The following is a 17,844-nucleotide window of genomic DNA, read 5'->3' on the forward strand; positions in this document are numbered from 1 at the left end:
AGAAACAGCCCAGACATGTCTATAGTAAATGCATGTTCCGTCACAAAAGTAAACCCTTTTTCGCTTGTTGCTCGTATATACGTAACCCTTCTCGCCCCCCCCCTTTTTTTAATGCATACGTTCATCTGCCCGCTATTGCTGGTTGCCTTTAGTTCTTGGAGCCAGACACGGCGGCCTCGAGAGCCTGCAGGATATCGTTCTTGAGATCCTCGGCATCCTCGACACCGCAGCTGATGCGGACGAGGTCGTCAAAAACGCCAACGGCCTCGCGCTGCTCCTTGGGGATGCCGGCGTGGGTCATGCTGCTGGGAAGCTCGACCAGCGACTCGACACCTCCGAGGGACTCGGCCAGCGTGAATATCTTGGTGAGGGAGCAGAAGCGCTCGGCGGCGTCGTGGCCGCCCTTGATGCGGAAGGAGAGCATGCCGCCGCCCATGCCGTTGCGGTGCTGCTTCTTGGCAATGGCGCGATGAGGGTGAGAGTCGAGACCAGGGTAGTTGACGGCGATGACGTTGGGCGAGGCCTCAAGGGCGGTGGCAACGGTGGTCGCGTTGTGGGTGGCCTCACGGGCGCGCAGATGCAGCGTCTTGAGGCCGCGGTGCGCGAGCCATGAATCAAAGGCGGAGGGAACAGCGCCGATGGCGTTTTGCAGGAAGCTCAGGCGCTTGTACAGATCATCCGAGTTGAAGGCGGCAACGCCCATGACGACGTCGCTGTGGCCGTTGATGTACTTGGTGACGGAGTGCACGACGATATCGGCGCCGAGATCCAGCGGGTTCTGGACGTACGGAGACAGGAAAGTGTTGTCAACGACGACCAGAATCCCGTGGCGGTGGGCGACATCGACGACTTGGCGGATGTCGACCAGGCGCAGGGTCGGGTTGCTGGGGCTCTCAATCCATATGAGGCGAGTGTTGTCGTTGATGTGCTCTGCAATGTCAACCTCAATCTCCGGCGTGAAGGTAACCTTGACGCCGTGCGCCTTGGCAACCTGGGTGAAGTAGCGGTGGGTGCCGCCGTAAACGTCGGATACGGAGATGACGTGAGAACCGGCAGCGAGGCTCTGGAGGATGTTGGCGGTGGCCGCGGAGCCGGAAGAGTAGGCGAGCGCGTAGCGGGCATGCTCGAGAGCGGCAACAGCCGTCTCGAAGTTGGTGCGGTTGGGATTGGCCGAGCGCGAGTACTCAAAGACGCCGACAGGCTTGCCCACGGCGGTCTGGGCAAAGGTTGTGGACAGCGAGATGGGCTCGATGACGGCACCGGTGGAGGGGTCGTGAGGAGAGCCGGCGTGGACCGCCAGGGTGCCGAAGCGGTGCTCAGGCGTCGGCGGCCGGGGCGGCGTCTGAACAGAGGGCTGGTCTGTGGTAGTGGCTGGAGACATCTTGGCTGGCGTGCAAGGTGATGTATGTGGGTGTGTGATTGTAGGTGATTATTTTTTTTGTAAAAAGGAAGCTCTCCAATGATCAAGATCGGAGTAGCAAAGATGCAAATGCACAGATTTTACTCCGAAGAGAAGCGGGCAACCCTATTATTAATAGCGAATCTGAGCTAGATTTTGTGTGTCCCTCTTTGGATCCGTAAACGTAGCAGGGGTCGGGGTTCGGTTTGAGACGGGCTGAAGTGTGTGAAACCTGAACAAAATTGTGGATAGCTCAGACGGATACCGGTCGTCGTGAGATGGCTGGTGGGATAGTTGAGGCCGTGGTCGGCAGCTGGCGGCCGGCTGTCGGAGAGGATGAGATGGCGTCGAGGTGATGGTCACCTGGGCACAGCTTTGCTTGGAGCTGCACGGGATGTAAGGAGCGCAGCGTGTCTCGGATGCGATTGTAGTGAAATCGCCAAAGTCTCGAAGTCTCCAGAGTCGTTCACTCAGTATATACTTATACCAATGGCCCTAGATTTCCACAGTGGAGAGGGGCCCGGCAAATGGAAGGTAGAAAAATTCTTTCGAGAAAAAAAAAAAAACAAGCTTGTAGCGGTCGCGAGATACCCACTGCCCTTGCCGTCTGCGCCGAAGGTCCACTCGAGTCAGTTGGGAGTATAGGTGAGAGATGGTGTCATTCAGGCAGATGCTTACAACAGAACCGTGCCAAGGAGAAGCTCGTGTTGTAGACTGATGGAGGATACCCTGAGGTTTGACGCGGAAGTGTCCGGGGTAGGCAAATGAAGTACTTAGTAGTGGAAGGCAGGTATAAGTGCGACGGATGCGGGTGCGATGGTTGAGTAGGTAGGAACGGCGATGTACGATGTAGGTTGGGGGATGTAATAAGATGTGCGATCGGGCAGCCTTATATAGCGGCAAAGTCGAGAAACAGATGACGGAAACGATGGCACATCCGATAACTGAAGGAAGCTAAACCGATGATGACATTTGGACGATGGAATCTGTAATCAGGTCATGTCAAACAAGGGCGTTTGTCATCACGGGCGGTCAAAGTGCGTTTTCCGAACTGGCGGCGGCGCGCGCCAGAGTGTTTGCGGACTGACAGCGGCCAGTTGCTGGCTGGCTGCCAGCTGCCAAGGGTTAGGTGACGGACTGGCAGGCTTAGTTCCGTACTCGGTACCTCCGCCAAAGCCGACGAGTTGCGTGAAGCCTCTTGTAGCAGGTACCACTCTGCGCCTAGCTTGTGGTACGGAATGCCCCGTTCACTGGCCAAGGTCACGCTTGATGGCGCCATCGCCGGCCACATTTCGCATTTCGCATTTGGCCGTATTTGTCCATGGAGGAATTGTTTCCATTTTCCATGATCCCTATTGCCCACTAGAGGCTTCCATCGCACAGCCTGGCTTATGCAAGCTGCGACACCACGGCTCGCCCCCCCTTTCGTGTTGCGACCTAGTCGGCTGCCCAACGAGGCTGGGCCTCGTCTCCTGCAAAGAGCACCGCGCGCCGTCGGCTGGTCATGGTATTTGTGTGCCATCACAATGCAATAGGCGCATGACTACCGCGGCGATTCTGGCAGCCAAAGTCGCGGCTGCTATCCTTGCCACAGAAAAATATTAGTAGAGGATCAAGCCGTCCGACCAGCACCGGGGCGAGCTGCGCTGTCTGATTGGTAAGCCTACACGAAGCTCGCGGCGTCGTTGGCACCAACTCCAAATGGCCCAGACTACCTACCTCGCACCAGACACAAGCGTCGAATTCTGAGATTCAAACACGGCGAAGCAGCTGGTGTTGCTTACTAGGGCAGATGGACCGCAGCTGGGCTACCGGAGACGCCCGGGTCGAGGTCATAAGCATAACTGGTTTGGCCGACGTGTGCAGCGTTGCAGTTGGTGAATTTTGCGAGTCTTCATCGCCGACGCCTTTGAAGAAACAAAATTTCACAGAACCAAGGATGTGGCTGGGTGCTGTTGTCAATTACAGCCCACATTGGAGTAATAAATTAATTTATACGTAAAAGTAACGTCGCACGCCATCGCGGGCCATCGGCCAAATGGACATGGATAACAAGAAATCGGGCGGCGACGCTCCGAGAAGCCAGTCGCAGCGTGATGGACCACGGGATTTTCTGTCTGTATAACTGCTACTGCACCAACACTGGCCCGAGATTTCGAGCATGAAGAGACGACTCAACGGCTCGAGTGTTGATCGCCACATTCTTCGCGCATATAGGAATCGTTTTCATGGTGAAGAAAGGGATGAGATGCCCAATCTAGTCTATGTGAAATGAAGGGAAAGATGGGCAAATCGGTATTAGACACACAGACAAAAAAAAGGACGAAAAATAAATGAGAAATTATGAAAGCGAAAGAACAGCAACAAAGAAAATGCAATGCTGCAGATCGTAGCTGACCGAGCCTCGTTGGAGATTGCTCATGGCAACCGACGCTCTAATAGGCCGGCCGGTGTCAAGATATAGATACGGGAGCAGCCAAAGCCACGTCGGCACGGAGCAGCTATATATACGAGTCCACAGCCGGACTCATATTGGGATCGAACCCGGGGCGTCGTACTCGTATCAGTCCGGGTCCGAAGTCGATCACGGCCGGCCCAAGCAGACGGCAGCCGTGTCCGAGCAGGGGGGTAACCTGGTTTGCCTGGGGCCGATCTGGAAGGGGGGGGGGACCAATACTACCCATTTCCCTACTGCAATCTACGGCCGCACGCAAATTCTCCGAATACAAGCCTACGTCATCTGCGTAGCTCGAGCCGGGCGTGGTTATACTGTAGCCTGCAGCGGCGAGAGAGTCGCACGTGGATAGCTTGGCTGCCTTATCTGAGAGCAACTCATTGTCCACTGTCCGTTGTCAGCTGTCAGCGCTCGGGCGGATTTCGCACCGACACCTCGGCGACGTTGGACGGACGGACAACAAAACATGATGCATTGGTAAGGGTACTCGGTACGGGGAGGAATTGTGTGATTCACCAGAGCGACTATTGGCTGGCTGGTGTCGCGGACCAGGAACCTTGTGACGGTCTAGGTGGTGGCAGCGTGGGCGGGTTTTGGAACAGGATAGGCACGGAGCACGTACTTGACTGATACGCCTGTTCCATGGAGGCTGGAAACTCCGCCAGCCAGGAGGACCGACCTGAAGGTTTGGGAGGAGCCACTGGTGTGGCAGCGCGTTCTAACTTCTGCCTATATGCCCGGTAACGGGGCTGTAATTTGGCTAGGTAGGTTCTTAATAGTATGTGCCTGTATCCAAGTATGTGTTCCCCAGCAAGATGCTGATTTACAATACCGTGGTAATACCGCGTAGCGGCTTTCTCGTGGCCGGACCGCCCCCTGCTTGCTCGGCCGGGCACTAAGTTACCTAAGTAGGTACCTATCTAAGTAAGTTAGTACTTACCTAGGTAGCTGGTGGTCACGGTGGTCAAGTCAAGTGCGAGTTGTGTACCTTCCTGCTCAAATAGCCTGGCGGAAAAAAAAAGAATAAGCAAAAAAGCAAAGCGGCCCACCAGACTCAACGCTGACCCTGTCTGCCTGTCAAACCACCACCATCTTCTCCAAGCCTGGCCTGGGCCGTCTGCTCTTCCTTTCTCAGCGGCCATCTCATTTCCCAGCGTCTTGGATTCATCCCGCGTCGCCATCCCTTCTCCTTCATCTCTTGACATCTCGCCTTGCTTCGTTCAACCGTGAGCATACCCCGTCTTGTGGCTATGCTCCAGGAGAGCATTCAACTTGCTCTCTCAAACAGCGCCCGAACAGCTCAACGACGCCCGCCGGACCAACCCACCACCACCTCCTCCATTGCACGCGGCCCTGTCAAATCGTGATGCCGCCTCGCCGGTCTCACAAAAAGTCGCGCGCCGGGTGCCGCCGCTGCAAGAACCGCAAGATCAAGGTAAGTTCATCCCTGCGCCCCCGCAGGCCGCTCCTCTTCCTCTCTTCCTCTCTTCCTCGGTCAAGCTGCTTCCACGACACCCGCGCCAACCCCAGAACGCTCACAACACACCCGCCACCTTTGTTTGCGCCTAGTCCGCTGACGCCATTACGCGCACCTGCTCCAGTGCGATGAAGTCCACCCGCGATGTGGCAACTGCGTCAAGCATGGCGTCATGTGTGATTTCGAAAACCCCGAGGTTCTGGATGAGCTTGCTTCCGCTGCTACGCCCGCCGCCGCGCGAAGCCCACCAGTTCCCTCGCCCACCAACCTCCAGAGCAATAACCACCACAACGGCCACGCCGCGACGACCAATGGCAACGGCGTGAACGGATCACGGCCGTCGCCACGCCGACAATCGCCTATCCCTCCGCATATCCACACGCCCAACCCTCCACCGCCCGTCCTTTCACCGTCTGTCTCGGAAAGCCTCCACAACTCGGCATCACAGAGCGTCCAAAACGGTCCGACAACCTCATCATCCTCAGCACCCACACGCCCCGTCGATCGCATGCTTGAGCTTCGCCTCTGGCACCACTACACAACGAGCACTTACAAGACACTCCTCCACAACGTACCCGCTGCGAACGATATATGGCAGTTTGAAGTCCCAAAGTTGGCCTTTGCCGGCAAGACATACCTGGCCGACGCCATCCTCGCCGTGTCTGCCCTCCACCTGCGATCGCTCAATCCTGATGACAAGAACCTCGTGCAAGCCACTCACGCTTACTCCGCCTCGGCTCTGGCGGACTACTGCTCTTCATTGGCTGGTGGTATCCACGATGAAAACGCCGAGGCGCTCTTTTTAACAGCCTGCCTCATTGCTTTTCAGGCTACAGCCTCTCGCATCTTCATCAAGGACGATGGCGAGATGACTCCCAGTACAGGCAAAAATTCGTCCCGATACCCTCTCCCCTCTGCTTGGTTCCATGCTTTTCAGGGTGTAAAGACGATAGTCGCAACGTCGTGGCAGTGGATTTTTAACAGTCCGACCGTTGTCGCCGTTATCAATTCGCAGCCTAGCTTCCAGCTCGATATGAACCCTCTTGGCTCCAGTTCCTTCTTCGGTCATCTTCTCGAAGGCGTTGAGGATGAGATATCTTCAGAGGATCCCCAAGTGAATCTCCTTTCGCAGCAGGGCTACGTTCATGCCGTGTCCGTTCTCAACTGGGCCCATCAGAACCCATACCCCCCCGCAACGCTCGCATTTCCCGCCGCCGTTTCCAAGCGATTCGTTCAACTCGTCGAGGCGAAGCGTCCGCGGGCGCTAGCCATTGTCGCGTGCTTCTTTGCCCTGCTGAAGCGCATGGATAACGTCTGGTGGTTAGGAGACGTCTCGCGACGCGAAGTTATGGGCCTCGTCAGTCTGTTCGAGCCCGGATCCGGCTGGTGGCGGCATCTAGAGTGGCCCGTCCGCATCGCGCTCTGGGATGGCGATGCCAATGCCATTCCCGCCGCCGTGTGGGGAGCTGAGTGCGAGGAGGAGCCCACGGGCGAGTACGGCCTGGTCGAGACGATGAAGAACCACGTCGAGCTGCTGGCGCGCATGAGCCACGCTATCCCTCAGTCACCGACGGCAGACTTGGCCGACATCACAGGAGAGCTGGGCTTCACAGCCGTGCCTTTGGACTGAGTGTGGATGCTTTGTGGCGAGGCGTTTGCCAGCGCACCTCCAAGACATTGTTTCTGATTTTCAAGCGTGGGTGTAACGGAACGAAAAAGTAACATTTTCGGGGCTCAACAAATCATGGAGAAAAGGCGTTGTCGTGGCCATTTTGCCACTGGAACAATTATGCAGAAACGTGATGTTTCAATATCCTTGTTTTTGCTTAAACGGCGGTTACTGTATTTTTCCAATTTTCGGATTTTTTTACGGACATCTTTTCGCATCACCTTTTTGTATATAGATGCTATGTTTAGAGAAGATTTTGGCACAGGTTTGGTTGGGAAAAGAAGGTATTTGAGGTAGAACTGCGGGTTATGATTTTTTCAAGATTCACCATGTCAAGTACGACTGGTCAGCTAGTTTTCATGTCGATAAACAGGATTTACAAGCTCATCATGTCGATAGACTATATAAATAACAGCAGTGTCGACCCGCAGTGCGAAACTTTTTGTCGTGTGGGAGGAGCCCAACTTTCATAGTAAGGACTACTCTCGGCCAACTAAATAGATACCCAGATAATGCCAAATAAACGCCAAGCCCATTATGCACATTTTGATAAATAAGACGACGCATGACACCGATTTTTTGTGGTGCTTTTGGTCGTTTTCGAGACAGTGTTCCCTTTTTGTTTGGCCCGCTCGTCATCTATTGCTTGGAGCGCTTGGACGTGTCCTCGTCCTCGACGTCCTCGACGCCGACCTCGTCGTCGTCGAGGCGGCTGCGCTTGAGACCCTTCATCTTCCTCGTCTGCATGGCGCCGAGGTCCTGCTTGCCAATGTGGACGCGGCCAATCTTGTCGCCCATGGTGTCGGTGGTGATGTTCTTCTTGGTGCGCTCCTCGAGGCCGCGCGGCGTCTTCATGGCCTCCTTGAGCATGGCCTCGTCGGGCTCGCGCATGCGGCCGACGCGAAAGTCCATGCGGGGACCAATCTCGTCGACCTCGACGCGGGGCAGCCGCTGGCCGCTGCGCTTGGTGCGGATAAGGTAGACGCGCATGCGGATCACGGGCTTGCTGGCGGCGTCGGCGGCGGCGGCGGCGGGGGAGGAGGACGATCCCTGCTCCTCGGCCGTGAAGCTGATGATGTACTGCAGGCCCTCGACGTCAATCTTGTCCGCCGGCTCGCCCTTGAAGAAGTCGGTGAGGAGGCTCTTGGCGAGCGTGTGCTCGTTGGCGACGGGGCTCTCGAACGCGGTGCCGGCGAAGAGCAGCATGGGCCGCAGGCCGATGCCGAACTTCTTGTTCTTGAACTGCGCCATGGCGCGGAACGTGTCCGGGTCGAGGTGCAGCTCGAGCATGTCGAGCACCTTGTAGCCAAAGGTGCGGACGAGCGTGACGGCGTGCGGGCGCTTCTTCTGGCTGCTGCCAAAGAGCAGCATGCTGGCGTCGTTCTTCTCGGAGAAGAACTCGAGCGAGGTGGCGTCCTCGAACGGGTGGATCGGGTTCTTCTTGGAGAACTTCTTGGCGTGCGGCTGGTGCATCGAGTACAGGTCGGCGAGCGCGTCCTGCACCACCTGCGAGCAGTTGCCGCCGCGCAGCACCAGGCAGGTCTTGGGGTTCTCGACGGCTTTGGGCTCGCGGGCGGCCATGGCGCGCTTTGAGCGAGCGTTGCGAGGTTTTCTAGGCGGGTTGTGCGAAATCGTGTTAGTCATTGCAAAGTGTGATAAAGGCTGTGAAGTACCAGTTTGCCATCCATGGATACTCACACTTGACGAAGCATCTTGACGTTGTAATGCGTGTTGACAGTGTGCTTGTACTCAGTTATCCAACAGCCTCTCTATTTTTTCTTCCATGGTGGTTTGGAGAGCCAGAAAAAAAAAAGCATTATCGATAACAAGATTAGCGCTAATCTTGAGTGGGCATCTCTGGTGGATACCCCAGTCATCCTCAGCAGTTCTGCAGCCTCCTAGGCAAATAGGCAATCGGTAAAGGCCGTTCCCCGCAGTCACGTGGACTCTCAACTCCGATGCTTCATAATCAGAAAAAGCCCGCCTTGCCCGCCACTGTCGCTGCCAAATGGACGGGCCGGAGACCGGCCTGCCTCGGTAGATTCCCCCACGCCCAGGCCGAGCCACAAGCCTTAGCCTAGCACCTTTCTACTACTAACCTTGCAGTCCGTCCCGTCATTACGCACTACCCCAACATCTGATCCTCTCCCATCTTCCATCTGCCCCGTCACCTTTTCTTTTTGCATCCTTTCTTTCTTTCAGTGAATCCGCGAACCACTGGCGCCGACCTTGAAAACACGAGCGACCCTTTCCGTATCCCTTGTCCACCGCTTCTGTTACCACCCCGCCTTGCGAGATATTTCTAGCCCCTGCCGTCATCATGTCGTTTATGGGTGGCGCCGAGTGCTCGACCGCAGGCAACCCGCTCAGCCAGTTCCAGAAGCACGTCCAAGATGACAAGACATTACAGCGCGATCGCCTTGTCGGTCGCGGGCCCGGCGGCCAACTAAACGGCTTCCGTAGCCAGAGCGCCAACGGTGCCCAGGACGAGGTAGGACACGCGCATCTCTCCTCTCCGCCATGAGCTTGTGACATTACTAATCGGTTCATACTACCAACGTCCAGATGATGAACGGCTTCCTCAACGCTGGTCCGAATATGCAGCAAGACTTTCCCATGCAGGGCCCGGCCATGAACCCTGTTCAGCATGCTCCCATGCGCGCCAGCTCTACGTCACCGACGTGGGCGCACGACTTCAACAGCCAGCCCGGCATGGAGTCGGCATTCAAGCCTCCCAGCAACGCACACTTCAGCGCCGAAGAGTTTGCCCGCTTCAACATGAACGGCCAGGGTTCCTCAGCCAGATCCAGCCCCATGCAGGCCAACATGTCCGGCAGCCAGATGCAGCGCCCGATGATGAGCGGCGGCATGGGCATGGGCATGGGCATGGGAATGGGGTACGGCATGGGCGGCTCCATGATGCCCATGTACCAGCAGCAGCAGCAGATGCGCAATCAGCAGCAGCAACAACCGCAAGATGTCAAGGGTAAGGGCAAGCTCGTAGAGCTTGACGAAAGCAAGTGGGAGGAACAGTTTGCCCAGCTCGAGCTGGAAGACCAGACCGAGGCCGCCGAAAAGGCCAAGGAGAACGAGGAGGCGAGCGCCGCCGAGCGCGAGCTGGATGAAATGGACCGGGCTATCCAGTCCGAAACGAATGAGTTCGGTGATTTCGAATCCCTTTGGCGAGGAATACAAGCTGAGACGGCTGCTGCTAGGTCCCTGGTTCCAGACGAGTCCCTATTCGACCAATTCGACAACGAATGGACGAACGATATGATCCCCGACCTCCAAGGCCTCGGTGACTGGGGCCGCTTCGGCGACCCCGTCGTGGAGAACTACATGTTTGAGCAGGAGAATTTTTTCAAGGACGAGAAGAACGCTTTCGAGGAGGGCGTACGCGTCATGAAGGAGGGCGGCAACCTGTCCCTCGCCGCCCTGGCCTTTGAGGCCGCCGTGCAGCAGAACCCCGAGCACGTCGAGGCGTGGGTGTACCTCGGATCGGCGCAGGCGCAGAACGAAAAGGAGACGGCTGCGATCCGGGCGCTGGAGCAGGCGCTCAAGCACGACCCCAACAACCTCGACGCCCTCATGGGTCTCGCCGTCTCGTACACCAACGAGGGCTACGACAGCACAGCGTACCGCACTCTCGAACGCTGGCTGTCGGTCAAGTACCCGACCATCCTCGACCCCAAGGACATCCACCCTCCCGCCGACATGGGCTTCACGGACCGGCAGATCCTGCACGAGAAGGTGACGGACATGTTCATCAAGGCGGCGCAGCTGAGCCCCGACGGCGAACACATGGACCCGGACGTGCAGGTTGGGTTGGGCGTGCTCTTCTACGGCGCCGAGGAGTACGACAAGGCGGTTGACTGCTTCCAGTCGGCGCTGCACTCGTCGGAGCTGGGGACGATGAACCAGCAGGAGCAGCTGCACCTGCTGTGGAACCGGCTCGGGGCGACGCTGGCCAACAGCGGGCGCTCCGAGGAGGCCATCGCGGCGTACGAGCAGGCGCTGTCGCTGTCGCCCAACTTTGTGCGCGCGCGCTACAACCTGGGCGTCAGCTGCATCAACATCAGCTGCCACCAGGAGGCGGCGTCGCACTTCCTGGCCGCGCTCGAGATGCACAAGTCGATTGAGAAGTCTGGGCGCAGCAAGGCGTACGAGATCCTCGGCGAGGGCAGCGCTGCCCAGGTCGACGAGACGCTGGACCGCATGTCGGCCCAGAACCGCAGCAGCACTCTGTACGACACCCTGCGCCGCGTCTTTACGCAGATGGGCCGCCGCGACCTTGCGGAGAAGACGGTTCCGGGCGTGGATCCAGACGTGTTTCGTCCCGAGTTTGACTTTTAAGTCGAGTAGGTGACAAGGCCAAAGTGGAGAGGAGAGGGGGGGGGGGGCGCGTGAGTTACTCAAAAGAGAGATTACATTCGTTTTCTATTGAGGTGACTTGGAGAAGGAAGAACCCGGGATACCAAAAGAGGGAGGCATATGGACTACATTTCCCCCATGTACATGTAGATTATGAACGAGTTTTTTTTTTGTTCTTGGTACGGATATTGAAGGATGAATAAGAGTGGATGGCATGCATGGGCAGGAACGAACGACACCAACATGGTGCACATGACAACAGATACAATATATTGCATTTATGGTATGACTCTTGTTTTCCACGATGACAGCGGACAGTAGATTTGGCAGTAAGTGAGAGTATCTGTGTATAGATGATGCAAGCAGGAAAGGAGATGACTCGGCTTGTACTTGGCAACCTTGCTACTTAAATAGCGAACCAGATTGCCCATCTGGTTCTGGGCATGTGGGACGAATAAAATCGCGGAATAAAATCGCGGGGGTGGGACAGACAGATCAACTTATTGACGACAACCTCTGAGGGGTCAGGATCAAATGGCGGATGACGTTGACCATGCTTATCCATATATCCAGAGCAGGGCCTTTGATACTATCCAACCCAACACGTGAAACAACACTCTCTTGACATTGCTTCTTTCGCTGCTGGTAACTAGTACTTTGTCAAGCCACATGATTACATTGGGGGGCTTTCTTGTTGCGCTAGTTCTATTCTCCCTCACCAGCGCAAAAAGCAGGTCGCCGCTGAAGGGCCCCCCCCCCCTCTCCGTTTCAGCTCTTTGGCGATCCAGACCGACAACAATCGAATTTACCTCACAAAACACCAGAAACCTTTCCATCTTTCCAAACCGCACTGCGTCAAGCAGACTATCGAGATTCAAAACCCTGCAGTGACTGCATCACCTTTTGGGTTTCCCTTTCATTATTTTTTTTTGCTATCTGAAAGTCCCCTTCAAGTACATAAACCCTCTCTTTCGCCCCCCCCGGTCCATGATGCGCCGCGAATCAAACAGCTCCGACGCAGCCTCGGTCGTCTCCTTTGAGACGACGACGACGACGATGACGACGAGCCCCCTCATCAAGGAGGATACCCCGGCGGACGGGAAGCGTCGTGGCGCAGGTAGACTGCGGCAAAAGGCTCGCCGCGTGCTGGCCGACATGGGCGCGCCGCCCACCGCCCGCCAGGACGCCAAGGACGGCAAGCGCACGCTCAACTACGCGGACCCCGGCGGCCTGGTCGACGCCATGTCGAAACCGGTCAGGATTTGAGAGGACGGTCTGTTGCGCCCCTTCCCCCCTCTTGGCGTCTTTGGGTATTTTCTTTTCGATGGGAAGGATGGTCTGTAGAGGAACGGCGGCGGCGGCGGCAGCGGCGGCGGCTGGCGTGGACTGTATACTGTGTGTGTAAGGCGTACGTGGCTCGACATGCCTCTTTTCAAATTGAAAGGAGGATCATTTCAAGGAAAACAACGGACCAAGGAGAAACGTTGCGCCATACAAATGTAGGTCAGCATACTGTACATGGTACAGCGAAAAACGACGGGGTAGAGGGGTCAAGAGGGAGGGAGGGGCAAAGCGGCTGCTACGATTGATCAACAGTCCATTTTTGCATGAAATTCTGTACTTTATCAATGTATTGCGATGCGTTCCAATTTGAATAGTTGATAAAAAAACTTGCCCCTCTGAGACTCTAGCACCAATCTTTAATGCCCGGGCATAGCTTGCTGCATTAAACACAGGTGTACGTATCAGCAACAGCCTCCGTTGCAGCCCTCGCGGTCCCCGCTGCAGAGTCAATTTCTCCCGAATATCCTTTCTGACACATGCTGCGGCTACAGCATACTTCTTTTTTCCTCTCCTTCCCACATCTTTTTTTTGGCACGAAAAGCTCGTGCCGTGACAAAAAGTGCATCTTCGTCAGCTTATCATGTTCCTCTGCTGCGCATCGGTGACGTGACGGCGGATTCATTCACTTGCCCAATTCAGAAACGAGCGGGACCCACTCCGCTTCCGTGTCCGAGACGCCCGACGACTCACATAGATTGACTGACGCCTCTATCCAATTGCTAATCATTTTTCTTCTAATCTTGTCGTTGGCACGATGCCAAAAGCTTGGAAATTATGGACATAGACGTACTCTGAAAAAAGATATAAGAACCTGCCGCCAAGCCCACCGTCCCAACTTTGTCCCATCTTCATTTACACACAGACACACACACAGAGCAAAGCCTTTGCCGAGTCCTGCTTTCCTCATCACATCCCCAAATCGTCCTCTTTCTTTGTTTCTTTTTTTTTAAAAAAAAAAACTTTCCTTCTCAATATGGCGCTCCCCAGGTACCAGACCTCCATCGCCATTGCGGCCCCGCGGCAGCCCCTCACGACGGTGCGGTCCCCCGTGCACGCGCCGCCGGCCGGGCACGTCGTCGTGCGCGTGCGGTGGGTCGCCTCCACGCCGCTGGACCTGCACCGTGCCGACGGCGGGCTTCTGGTGCCGTCGTACCCGTCCCTCACCGGCAGCGGCGGGGCCGCCGGCGTCGTGGTCGACGTCGGCGACGGTGACACCAAGGGGCTCGCGGTCGGAGACCGCATCACCAGCTTCGCCTTTCACGGCGGCGCCGAGTCCAACCACCAGGAGTACATGACGGTGCCCGCGTACCTCGTGTCCCGCGTCCCGGACAGGATCCCGCTGCGCGCCGCCGCCACGGTGCCCGTCAATCTCGTGACCGTGTTCCACGCCGTCGTCAAGGACCTGGGGCTCGCGCTGCCCTGGCCGCGCCGAGCCGCGGACGCGGACACGGAGATGACTGCGACTACCTCGCCGCCGCCGCCGCCGCCACACGAAAACGACAACATCCTCATCTGGGGGGCGAGCAGCAGCGTCGGCGTCTTTGCCGTCCAGGTCCTCCGCCACTGGGGGTACAAGCGCATCCTGGCCGTCGCGTCGGCGCGCCACCACCAGTACCTCGCCGGCCTCGGCGCCACGGCCTGCTTCGACTACACCGACGGCGGGGTCGTCGACGCCCTCTGGCGGTACACGCAGCAGCGCGACGACAGTGACAACAACGACAACAACAACAACAACAACAACAACAACGGCGGCGGCGGCGGCGGCAGGGGCGGCGGCAGGGGCGGCGGCAGGGGCGGCGGCAGGGGCGGCGTGCCGTTCATCCTCGACTGCATCGGCTCGCTGCACGGCTCGCTGACGCCGCTGACGCGCGTCGCGACCCGCGGGTCCGTCGTCGCCGTCATGCTCCCCGTCATCATCCGGGACGCGAGCGTCACCGAGGCGCCGGAATACGAAATGGACGTGGCGAGGTGCCTGCCCGGGCAGTGGGCCGACGGCGTCGAGGTCCGCGGCGTCAGGACACACTTTTACCTTTCTGTAAGTCTTTTTATGAAACCATCCTCTCCCCCCCCCTGTGTCCTCTTTCCTTTTGAAAGAAATGAAAACTCCCGCTCGAGTCTTCTTTTTTCCCACTGCGTTACGCACAATCAGACGTTTTATTATTATTGTTATGATTGTTGTAGTGTTTGCGTCGCAAAGAACAAAACCTGTTGGCTGACCAGACTGTTTTCCATCTTCTGCCGTGGCATTGCAGGACCCGGATTTCAAGGAGAGGCTGCAGCCCGAAATCATCCCGCAGCTGCTCGCGCAAGGCATCGTGCAGCCGAACCGGCAACGCGTCGTCGAGGGCGCGACGATGCTGGAGCGGGCGCAAAAGGCGCTGGATCTGCTGCGTGACCGCGCCGTGAGCGGCGAGCGTCTCGTGTGGCGGGTATCGGAGGAGGAGGAGGGGGAAGAGGAGTGAGTGCGGCCTGTTCGCAGGTAAACAGCAGAGAAGTGGGCAATATCAAAATGTCAAAGCATGTGCCGTATAATGAGTACTTCAAGCCTGTTGATAGATAAGAGTCGTGTTCATCCATAGTGCATATAATATATATATATCCCGCTCTGCATTGTGCCCTGCACAAGAGCCATGATTCCTTCAACGCCTGAAAAATAGACTAACAATCGTGCATGACATGACCAAATATATAATACAGTGCAGCCAAGGTACCCAATTGTTTTTGGCTGCTATATACAGATGACGCATTCCAATGCGGAGAGAACCAAGCGCCCTTTTCACGTGGCAGGCACATGAGAGAGATCCTCTCCCGCCATGAAGTGTTCCAAAACATCCATTCCAATTTGCCTGTCAAGCAAACAAGTTAGCATATCGTTCCCGAGTTCTATTGCAGCGAGGAACAGAAAAGAAAAGAAAAGAAAAGAGGCACAACGTACGGCATAAGCATCGTCTTTGTAAACTCGTCCATGTCGTCGGCGCGTGCGTAGGACCAAAAATCCTTGAAGTCAAAGTCGCGGATAAAGTACTGGGGCTTGTCGCGCCAGGCGCGGAAAAAGTCGACCGACGAGGGCGCCTCCCAGAGGTGGCGGGAGGCGGTGAAGCGCAGGTTCTGCCACATGGCCTGGTTGACGTCGAGGTTCTGGAGGAGCTTGTTCATGCAGACAAAGGCGCAGCCAAAGAGCAGCGTGCGGCGCGCGCTCTCGAGCAGGACCCAGGCGTCCCAGGACTTGGGCGGGCGATCCCGCGCGGGGTACGGGGTACCCTGCGCACCGGCGGCACTGCTGCCGTTGATGCCGTCGGGGACCGCGGCGGCGGTGGCGCCGACGACGCTGCTGGTCTGCGCGTGCTGCACGGCCTCGGCCTCGAGCGCCTCGGTCACCTCCTGGAGCTCGCCGATCCAGGCGCCGAGGACGTGGGCCTCGCGCTCGGCGGCGGCGCGCAGGCCGACGTCGCCGTCAAAGATGCGCATCGAGTCGAGGATGACGAGGGCCTGGACGCGGGCGAGCTTGTCGCGCGGGGTGGCGGCGCGCTCGCCGTCGCGGTGGACGTCGGCGGCCGTGTCGGCGAGCAGCTTCATGACCCAGGCGCGGTTGTGCGGCGACCGGTTCGCGTAGGCGGTGGCGGCGGAGAAGACGGCGAGGACGGGCCGGGGCAGCTGCACGGCCCAGAGGCGCTCGTGCAGGAAGGGCAGGGCGCGGGTGCGGGCAAAGACGGCGTGCATGTCCGTCAGCGCCCGGACCGTGTAGCCCATCCAGGACCGCGGGTCGTGCACCGCCAGCGGGTCGTGCCCGCTGCAGGCCATGTGCCGGCGGAGCAGCGAGACGTCCCGCACCGGGTGGCGGGTCGGCGGCTGCGGCACGAGGGCGCTGCTCATGAGCGACGACGGCAGGGGCGGAATGTCCAGCTTGGAGGCGGCCGAGGTGACGCCGTCGTCGGCAAAGCTGGTGGTGGTGGTGCTCCCGAGGCTCTCAAAGAGGCTGGCGAAGAAGTTGCTGTTGGAGGTGGGTGGGGGAGGTGAGAGGGTCGACGAGGTGTGCTGGCCGGGGACGGTGTTCATAAAGTCGGACACGTCAAAGTCCAGGCCGGGACCGAGATGAAGGTGATGATGGTTGCCAGTCGCGTGCGGCTGCGGCTGGGCGCGATGGTGATGGTGATGGTCAAAGTGCGGAGTGGTGGTGGAAGTAGAAGTAGTGGTTGGGTCGGGGATGTGGCACATGCTCTCCGGGCTTGTCTCGGTGCCCAGGCTCTCGTAGTCGAAGCCCATGTCAAAGTCCGGCACGTCCGCCATCTCCGGCGACGTGCTTCCGCCGGTGGACTGGCCAGGCGTGAGCTGCTGGTGCTGGTGCTGGTGCTGTTGCTGCCGTCTCTGAGCAGTAGGAGTGGCGGCGCTGTTGCCGTTGCCGTTGCTGCTGCCGCCGCCACCGTCACCCTGAGCGGATGGAGGCATCTTGTGATAGACGCATTCGAGTCCCTTGGCGGCGCAGCGCGTGCACCTGGGCGTGCGCTTGTCGCAGCGACGCTTGCCGCGGACACAGGCGTTGCAGCTCTTTTGGCGAGAGCTGAGCGACGAGGCTGCGTCGAGCTTGGTCATGCTGAGCGGATCGATGCCAAACGAGTCCATGCTTGTTTCTTTTTCTTTTGAGAGAGAGAAAGAGAAGGAATTTGTCTGGGAGCGGGCGAGATGTTCCCGGAGTTTGGAGTTTGGGGAAAGAGACGAGAGGGGGGGGGGGGGGCTTATTTGTTGTATATTGAACAAAGGAATTGCGATTGTTTCAAACGTGTATTTTTCCTTCCTCCTCTCATTCGGAGCAGAGGAATGTCTTGGGACTTCCGGAGAAGAATGAAGAGGCCTTTCAGGTTACCAGATGATTGAGTTGAGCCTCGATGCCAACCAGTAGTAGTATACTTGTCGAGTTGGTGCCAGTTCAACAAAAAACACGATCAAGGGTATCCGCTTTGGTGGGCTAAGAAGAAGAACGGCTGCTTGCGGGTTGCCAGCGACGCCGGGGCCGTTCTTCAATGTCCGCAAAAAAGGAGGATGTGAAGAAGCGGCACATGCACCAAAAAAAAAAGAAGGACAAGATAAGTGTGATTATGAAAGATTTGGGAATGTAGATTGAGATGATAAAA

At 57.5% G+C, this 17,844-nt stretch overlaps 7 protein-coding genes across 7 annotated transcripts; 4 read left to right on the forward strand and 3 right to left on the reverse strand.

Annotated features, from left to right (window-relative positions):
* Positions 1–148: 148 nt before the first annotated feature.
* On the reverse strand, positions 149–1,381 carry V2A60_000920 (cystathionine gamma-lyase CYS3; the record flags this gene model as incomplete). The annotated part of the gene is made up of 1 exon (XM_083252286.1): positions 149–1,381. One exon carries the CDS (start codon positions 1,379–1,381, stop codon positions 149–151), a length of 1,233 nt encoding a protein of 410 aa, XP_083108412.1.
* A 3,839-nt stretch (positions 1,382–5,220) lies between these two features.
* V2A60_000921 (Zn(II)2Cys6 transcription factor domain-containing protein) lies at positions 5,221–6,961 on the forward strand (the record flags this gene model as incomplete). The annotated part of the gene is made up of 2 exons (XM_083252287.1): positions 5,221–5,289; positions 5,456–6,961. 2 exons carry the CDS (start codon positions 5,221–5,223, stop codon positions 6,959–6,961), a joined length of 1,575 nt encoding a protein of 524 aa, XP_083108413.1.
* Positions 6,962–7,639: 678 nt separating this feature from the next.
* Positions 7,640–8,581, reverse strand: V2A60_000922 (rRNA-binding ribosome biosynthesis protein RPF2; the record flags this gene model as incomplete). The annotated part of the gene is made up of 1 exon (XM_083252288.1): positions 7,640–8,581. One exon carries the CDS (start codon positions 8,579–8,581, stop codon positions 7,640–7,642), a length of 942 nt encoding a protein of 313 aa, XP_083108414.1.
* A 739-nt stretch (positions 8,582–9,320) lies between these two features.
* On the forward strand, positions 9,321–11,353 carry V2A60_000923 (tetratricopeptide repeat protein; the record flags this gene model as incomplete). The annotated part of the gene is made up of 2 exons (XM_083252289.1): positions 9,321–9,491; positions 9,566–11,353. 2 exons carry the CDS (start codon positions 9,321–9,323, stop codon positions 11,351–11,353), a joined length of 1,959 nt encoding a protein of 652 aa, XP_083108415.1.
* Positions 11,354–12,361: 1,008 nt separating this feature from the next.
* On the forward strand, positions 12,362–12,637 carry V2A60_000924 (uncharacterized protein; the record flags this gene model as incomplete). Its single annotated transcript, XM_083252290.1, has 1 exon — positions 12,362–12,637. The coding sequence occupies one exon, from the start codon at positions 12,362–12,364 to the stop codon at positions 12,635–12,637; it is 276 nt and encodes a 91-aa protein (XP_083108416.1).
* A 1,051-nt stretch (positions 12,638–13,688) lies between these two features.
* Positions 13,689–15,177, forward strand: V2A60_000925 (chaperonin 10-like protein; the record flags this gene model as incomplete). Its single annotated transcript, XM_083252291.1, has 2 exons — positions 13,689–14,750; positions 14,968–15,177. The coding sequence occupies 2 exons, from the start codon at positions 13,689–13,691 to the stop codon at positions 15,175–15,177; spliced, it is 1,272 nt and encodes a 423-aa protein (XP_083108417.1).
* A 314-nt stretch (positions 15,178–15,491) lies between these two features.
* V2A60_000926 (Zn(II)2Cys6 transcription factor domain-containing protein) lies at positions 15,492–17,335 on the reverse strand (the record flags this gene model as incomplete). Its single annotated transcript, XM_083252292.1, has 2 exons — positions 15,492–15,561; positions 15,651–17,335. The coding sequence occupies 2 exons, from the start codon at positions 17,333–17,335 to the stop codon at positions 15,492–15,494; spliced, it is 1,755 nt and encodes a 584-aa protein (XP_083108418.1).
* Between the last annotated feature and the right edge of the window lie 509 nt (positions 17,336–17,844).

The sequence above is a fragment of the Cordyceps javanica genome, chromosome 1 (genome assembly GCF_051103115.1).
Source record: "Cordyceps javanica chromosome 1, complete sequence".
Classification (NCBI taxonomy): domain Eukaryota; kingdom Fungi; phylum Ascomycota; class Sordariomycetes; order Hypocreales; family Cordycipitaceae; genus Cordyceps; species Cordyceps javanica.